This window comes from Malurus melanocephalus, unplaced genomic scaffold, assembly GCF_030028575.1.
Source record: "Malurus melanocephalus ecotype Western Australia unplaced genomic scaffold, MMel_1.1 scaffold_368, whole genome shotgun sequence".
NCBI lineage: Eukaryota > Metazoa > Chordata > Aves > Passeriformes > Maluridae > Malurus > Malurus melanocephalus.
In genome coordinates, this window is record NW_026623600.1 from 740386 (window position 1) to 748307 (window position 7922).

Below are 7922 nucleotides of genomic sequence, written 5' to 3' on the forward strand. Positions count from 1 at the left end.
ACCTCCTGGGATGGGGACTTTCAGACACGGAGATCTTGGGGGATGGAGACCTCTAAGGATGGAGATTTCCCGGGATGGAGAAAGACCTCCTGATATGGAGAGAGACCTCCAGGGGTGAAGATCTCCTGGGATGGAGAGAGACCTCCAGGGATGGAGAGAGACCACCTGGGATGGAGAGAGAGCTCCAGGGATGGAGACTTCCCGGACGTGGTGTGGCACGGTGCAGACCTGGGGTGCTGGGAGCAGAGATCTCTTTCAGATTTACACGGACACGCTCGGACACTTGGACAGCCCTGTCCAACTCTCCCCTCCTCGCCCTGGGTGAAGCACAGCTGGCGTTTCCCAGGTGGGATTTTGGCTCGGGGAGGGTCCCTCTCTCAGCTGAGAGATCTGGGGATGATCCTTTCCCCTGTGCAGGAGTGGCTATTCCAACACGAGCTTATTGCTAACAACACTTGCTAGGAAAATACTGAAGCCCCCTCCTCACACATTTCCCTTCTTTACTCTTCACTCAGCTGAAATACACCTGAACAAGAAATCTGTTTGTGTCAAACACATTTCAGCAGAGCCCCTCCTTCCACGAAAAGCACGGAATGGGAAACCAAACTAAGACAAGCTATTTCTCCATGAGCTGAAGATGGCAAATAGATCACAGATAGAACACGTATTTCAAACACAATTAAAGTTACCCTGTCTCATGGTGACTTTGCTTGTGGTGGTGGAAGAGGATGAGGATGTCTTCCCAGCTACCAGGAACTAATCATCTCCTACAAAAACATGACTTGGAGATCCTGCAGATTCCTGGTGGGAACGCTTCTGATAGAACAGAAATGTGCATGCGGGAAGCTYAGGGTCCTGGGAGCAGCTTTGCAGCCAGCCAGGCTCAGCAGGCAGAAATGAAATCCAGGGAAGGAGGGCTTTCTCCCAGACAACTGTCTCTGTTCCTTCCCACCCACCCCCATCCCCAAGTAACAGATCATCATTTATAAAAGGAACATTAAAACATTGAAAAATACTTCATTTTTCTCCTTAAAATGTGATTCACTGGCATTAGAAGGATTTTTATGACAAAGTTTCTGTTCCATGTGGTGCTGTGTGAGGTTCATGAAAAATAGTTTTCCACGTTTCAAAGAACGAACACAAGTTTGGAAGCTTAGATTGGTTCAGGGTCAGTCAGAATGTACTGATTGCATTTTACTATGGGTATGTATATATATTTGTATTTATATACACATACACTGCCAGAGAGTTGTATAAAACCCCTTGCAGCCATCCAGGCTGAGTGGCTGCACAGGGAATGCAAATTATTATCAGCTTGTAGGAAATAATATAAATTTTTCTACATCCCCCTCCCCCAGTCCCTGCACATGCATTCTGGGAACTGGACACTCCCCAGGTGTGTGTTGGCACCTGTGGGTGGAGAAAAAGACAGATCAATTCTTGCGAGTAGATGAGATTAATCAAGGCAGGTTGCACTTTACTGTACAGAGGAATGTGGCTGCTCCCCGCTGTTCTCCTGAGTGCAGAGTGCTGTGGAGACTCAGACACGAGGAGAAAGAAGCAGAAAGGTTCCAGTACAGGGAGCAGCATCCCTTAGAGCTGCTGCCTGCCAGGACCCTGGCCAGAGGGAGAGCAGTGGGATCTGGGCAATCCCAGCCTGGCACTCTCACTCTGGGCAGGCAGGGGATGGTGACACACCACACACAATGCATCAGGACAGTGACAAACAAAATTAACAAAAACACTTCGCTACTCTACAGTTTCTGCTGTGAGAGGGTCTAAAAGCTTTTCACAGATGTGATGGCCTGACCCTTCCATAGAATTGGAAATTCCCATCATCATCACCTGTGGACCATAGGAAACTGAAGTGCTGGGGACCAGGCTATGGGTCACGACACTCGGTCCCAGACCAAGCGTTCGTTCAGTGACCAACCCTCAGAAGGGGAAAAAATGGCCTAAGGACACCTGTGTGTGCTGAAATGCCACTGCCCCATCTACCAACACATTCCAGCACAYAGAGCAAGCCATGGGAACACATGGTGCCCAGGTGGCATCCAGGGCAYGGATCCTTCCCGAGGAAATTTGCTGAAAATTTTCTGTGGTGGTGGCGGAGTCCCTGAAGAGATTTGGCCTAAAAAGGCTCCTTGTGGGACACATCTGCTTGAAACAATTGAGTGGGTGGAAAAAAAGACAAAGAAATGAGGCTAAGTTTGCTCTGGAGGATTCTTGCCCAGGAAGGACACAGCAGCAGAGGACCTGTGATATTTGTCAGCCAGAATGGGAGAGGACACAGAGGTCAAATGGCCCCAGCACAGCTCAGCACCTGCACAGTGCTAATTGAATGAAAAATTTCCAAATTTGCATCTGGTCCAGCAACTTCTTAGTTCACAAATGGAACATTCAGGTGAAGACGAGAGCTTGAGACACAGAGCTATGGACATGGAAAGAGAGGAGTGTTCACCTACCCAMAGCCTCTCACGGCCACCTCTCCTCCAGCTCTGCCACCACAGCTCCTGCAGACTCTACAGTGGACTCTGCTCTCCCACAGTGTTCAGATCTCCCTGGCTTTGCTTGGGCCAAGAGAGAATGGAAGAGCCCCAGAACCTCAGCAGAGGCTGCCTCCCCTCAGGTGTGAGAGTTTATCTTCTCTTCACAAGAGTCACAACTGTTGGCCAGTGGGAAGGTCAGCAAGGGAAATATTTTCACAGGGGTTGTCTTCTGGGAGGAAATATCCAGGGACTGAGCTGAGGAGCTTGGAGGTAGTCAGGGGAGAGGAGTGTCCATCAAGGGAGGTGTGAGCCTGTTCTCTCTCATCCCTCCCATGCCATGAACTGCCACCCTGATCCACAGACACTTCTGGGTGYTGCCCAGAGTGATTTTGCCCAAGGCTGCAGGATCTGACCCTTGTTATTTATTTATTTRTTCCTTCCCAGYKCAGTTTCCATCAAACAAAGCCCCAGTAAYCTCTTGCTGATGGAGTCCTTCTCAACACAGTCTCCATCAGACAGGGCAGGATAAAGCTCTGGAAGYAGGAGCAGCTCCAGGACATTCTGGGAAAGAGAAAGGCCACCTGCACACCCCACTGTAAGGGCCACTGGGGTAAGGACACCTGCTCCCTGGGCCAGAGGAACCTGGCGCTGCACCAAAGCTTCCACAGGAGACTCAAAACTCATGACCTACAACCCTTGTTTGCTACACGACTGGGCACATTGGGCTGGGAATGTCATTAAGGCCAGGAGGTGGGAGGTATTTAGGGGGAGGGAGAAGGGCAGAGCAAAGTTCAGAGAAGCCTAATGAAGGTCTGTGTTGGAAAGGAGTCCATGTGGGAAGGTGGGACATGACAAGAAGCGCACAGGGGTGTGCTTGCAGCCTGGAGTCAGCTGTCACCTCACCCGGGGGACAGAGCACCTCTGCCCGGATCCACCGGGTGTGTGACTGTGCTGGGGCCTCCAGGGCACACCAGGGACCGTGTCTGGCACCCACAGCTACAGCACTGGGTCTGGCTGGCCTTCAAACCCTCTGAGACCCTTCCCTGGCCGCAGAAGTGTGTGTCGATATGAGTCGGTTCTACAAAATTTGGTAGCAACAAAAATCAAAGGGGAAAAAATAAAGAAGAGAAAAACCAAACCCAAATCCAACAAAAAACCAAAGCAAAGCCCAATCTGTCTGGAAAGCCAAAGGTAAAACCCTCACAAATTCTGGACCCACGAGTCTATGTTTTAAAGATTTTACAAATATACAGTATCTAATTAGCGTTATATCAGATATACAACATGCCCATTAATTATAATTATGCTGGATATATAATTTATATGCATGAAATGTAACTGTCTTCATGATTAGGATTGGGACTCAGTGGAATTGGAATTTGGAAGGTTTTYTTGGGAGGCCATTGCAGGGAGAGAAAACTGGGCAAGTTACCGACCTGCTTTTCGGTAAACAGACACCCTCAGCTTTGCGCCTCTGCTAAGGGCTGGGAAAAGATTTGCTACATATGGAATTCTAGGCTGCAAATGGGAGGAGAAAACGTTCAGAAACAGGGGAAGTGGGCCATGGAAAATGCTCTCAGGAAAAGAAACTTCTGKGGAGAAATCCAGGCTGGGTGACAGATATGGCTGCCTTGCCTGGTCGGGGTCTTAGTGGGGTCAGGACCTCCCCCAGCACAGGYCAGCAGTGTGGAGCTGAACAGGTTCTGGTGCTTTAGGTTCAGCAGTGGCAAGAAGCTGGAGGGAGAGAAACCTTCTTCCTCCTTCCTATTTACATGTTGGAGACACCAACATACTAGAATGAGTGGAGAAAAGGGTCTAACAAGCATTTCAGCGTATTTGTGCTTATTGAACACATCAACCCCACTACTTCCTACACTGAGAGAGCAGGCGATTTGTAGGCACTAGTATGTTTTTATCTTATGAGTATATTTAATATAAACTAAAACTTTATTTCTCAGCCAGGCTATTCTTGTCCCTAGATCTGCCAGTCCCATAGGAAAGTCTGCCCTTGGACATGCTCCAAGGGTGACCAAGAACAGATGTGTGGGTGCTGACGGTGCCGAGTGGCCTGGGGATGACCCCAGCAGCCAGAACCTCTCTACTTGCTACAAAATGGCCAAGCAGGAGGACCAAGAAGGAGGCCCCTTCCTGCCAGGACAGGGGGGCTGCATTTCCTCCTCCCTATCTCAGGCTGCGTCTCCTTGGAGCAACTGAAACATCCTGAACTCATGGAAACAACGGGATAATGCAGGTGAGCCCTTGGAAGGAGCCATCGATTACTATGGCTTTCTTTGACAGAAACTGATGCACGTCAGGAAATTTCCTCTGTTATACCTCACTAGTGTCTGACTGCTTGCTTGGGTTCTTCCTGTGTCACGGATGAAGGGGTGGCTTTAAAAACAACGCGGGTGGGTGGGACTGCCAGAGAAGTCTTTGCAGACACTGAGTTAGTAGAGGTTACCTTGGCCTATAAGGCCACTGCAGAGCAGGGTGCCGCGGCCCCCCCAGTCCTTAAGGAGTATCTACAATGCACTGGGTCGTGTCAAACAGTCACCTCTGTTTTGCTGGCGGTGCGGTAGTGGTGGTGGTGCCCGGGGATGTAATGCAGCTGCTCCACCGTGTTGTGCCGGCGCGAGGCGAACGCTTGGCGCTTGGCCGAGGTCGGGTTCATACCCAAGGTATTGTACAAGTTATTTGAGGCACTGGGATGGGGGTGCATTTTTGACATCCTGTAGCGATCCAAGACCGGTGTTGACACAAAGACATCCGTGTGTGACAATGCCCTGGACATGGACTGCTCGGGGTAGCCCGAGCGCTCCGGGGACAGCAGCGGGTCCTGCGAGTGCAGGCGCTCTGCCGACAGCAGCTGCTCATCCGACAGGATCCGTTCGTAGGACATGCTGAACTCCTCGGGCATGATCCTCTCTGGGGACAGCACTCTGTCCTGGGACATGGCCCTGATGGGACGGCGGGGCCTGTCCCGGTGGTTGCTCTGCTGTGACATTTTGATGACATTGATGGGCAGCGTGCCCCGGGCTGCCAGGTCGGGCAGGTGTCTCCTCCTCATGTAGTACTCGTCAGCCTCTTTGTCAGCTGTGGGAAGGGAAAAAGAGAGGTCAGAAGTGTCAGAATGATGCCTTTGGATTTTTAGTTTCTATATTTTCATGAATCTATATTCTCRCAGAGCACTGAGCTCCTGTTCTCCCATCTTTAGACAAAACAATTCCTCTCTGGGCCTGAAATCCAAGGACACTTCGCTGCCTCAGAGCCCCAAAATATGGAAACAACAGAGAATGAGGGGAGCAAACTTGGGGTGGGTGACATCATCACCTGAAGGTGTCACTGGAGAATTGGGGCCCAATGTGTTCATGAGACAGAACTGATAAAAGGGGAAAATCTCGTGACTCGGGGTCCATTCTGGGTGCAGCCTCAGGAGGAGGCTTTGTCTGCCCTGAATGTACCAATAGGCCTGGATTAAATTTGTCTGCTTTATTCTCTGTTTCAGGTGAGCCTTGTTTTAGGCATGAAGAGTCCAGTCCCACAGGGTGAAATGGGGCTGTGCACAGCCCTGCAGCTGCCTCCTGGTGACACCTGAGGGTCCATCTGCCATGGGCATTGGCAGCCCCATCAGAGGGACAGCCCTGTGTGTGTTCTGTCACCGAGGGCTTGTGGCAGAGAGAGCAGTGGGAAATGCATGGATGGGGTCAGTGTAAGTGCCTCCCACCCTCCTGCACCAGGGGACAGCAGGCTCCATTCACTGGGGAGGCCAGAGTGTGGCACTATGTGGTTCACACACGTGAGAAAATCTCCAATGTCACCTTCACAGGAAAGAGCAGGGCAGGGGAGCTGAGCTGAGCAGGTGAGGCCCCTGTTTGAGGAAATGCCCATCCCACCCCTCAGACATAGATATTCCCTGGAGTCCATGAGTGACCTCATCACACTTCAATTTCCATATTTAAATATTTGAAAATGTGATTACAAAATAGGTCTGGTAGTCATGGGATGGTCTCTGAGACCCTGAATCACCTGCCTAAGCTTTAATTTCCCATTTTCTCAATCAGCCTTGGTTGACATAATACAATTTATCCCACRGAACATTTTGTGCTCATTCTGCTGCTCCTGCATCTTAAGTGATCTCTGTGTTGTTCTGAAATGCAGCACACACCCCACACACACTCACYCTCCTTTTCTGGCTTTGATAGAAAGGCTGCAGGCTCTAAGAGGATGTTGGCTACTGCAGCTGTATCATGATAGATCTCTGGGATCCTACAGTAGCTCTATCGTGATAGATCCATGGAATCCCACTGCAGCTGCAATGACCTGGTTATAACTTGCAKAAGCAGCTCCACAATTGTTTCAGATTTTTAAAAAATCGACAGCAGAAACACAGAAGCTTTCTGGTTGACCCTTTTGTTGTTTATATGCTGTGGACTGGGGCTCTGGGATCACTCACCTGGGCAGCCCTTGGGCAGTCTGAGCTGCCCCCTGTGCCTGAGGCTGCAAAGCCCAGAACACCCATCCCTCCCTAAAATTCCATTGTCACAAGTGGCAGAGCACAGCTCTGCTCTCTGTGGGTCAGGGGATGGGGTCACATTTAATGCTCCACACTGATCTCCCCTGTGAGCCTGCTCCCTCAGTTCTCTGTCCCTTTTTTGGCTGTGTCCAAAAGCATCCCTCCCTTCCCTTCAGAGCCCTCAGTGTGGGACCCATCCCAGACACCCGGCAGGACCCCTCCTCTCCTTGGAGCAAACAGCACTGCTGTGCAGGAAGGGGATTCCTAGTGCAAGAGTAGAGGAAATTTCTGGAAATTTCTCCACCTTACAGAGGAAATGAGGCTTGTTGCAAAGTGACCTCACAGGAACAGGTTGGCATGGAGCCCCTGGAGCTGGGAACTCACACAGGACCCAGAATGGACCTTCTACCAGGCTTGAGCCAAGTGCTGATGGGCAGAGACATCCTCTCCTACTCAGTCTTGGCCTGTTCCTGGCACCTGACAGGGAATTCCTTTGGAAAGTCATTTGCTTGTGAGATAAATCTGATGAAGATATATGATAATGATAATGCAGAGGAGCCTCATTTATTTCCTCAGCTCCAGTATTTCAGTCCATGGTGGATGATGTAAGATAGGAATATACCAGATGGTGGAAGAGGAAAATTTGCCATGCATGGAAAGTCTGAGCATGTTTGAGTGATAAAAAGAGCAAAGCTCTGCTGTAGGACAGTCAGGGCAATCATGAGGCAGGTGAGGCAGGTGCTTCCTCTTCCTGGTAGTTAAATATGGGTGGAAATTTCCTCTTTCTTCTGACACAGCCATGAGTCTGTGGGTTTTATACACTACACTGGCTGAGAGTTGAAGGCAGTGGGCTGTGTGTTCTATGAGCCAGAGCTCGTGTGTTGGGTACTGGCAGAACCCAGAGCTTTGCTCACAGGACA

The 7922-nt window shown here is 50.3% G+C and overlaps 1 protein-coding gene across 1 annotated transcript in view; it reads right to left on the bottom strand.

The window, feature by feature from the left end:
- Positions 1-3435: 3435 nt before the first annotated feature.
- Positions 3436-7922, bottom strand: part of SHISA6 (shisa family member 6) — a gene marked incomplete at its 5' end in the record, with an annotated part of 10494 nt that continues 6007 nt past the window's right edge. Inside the window, one exon of the mRNA XM_057378623.1 lies at positions 3436-5582. Within this exon, the coding sequence (XP_057234606.1) occupies positions 5032-5582 (551 nt within the window). The remainder of the gene's footprint in view (positions 5583-7922) is intronic.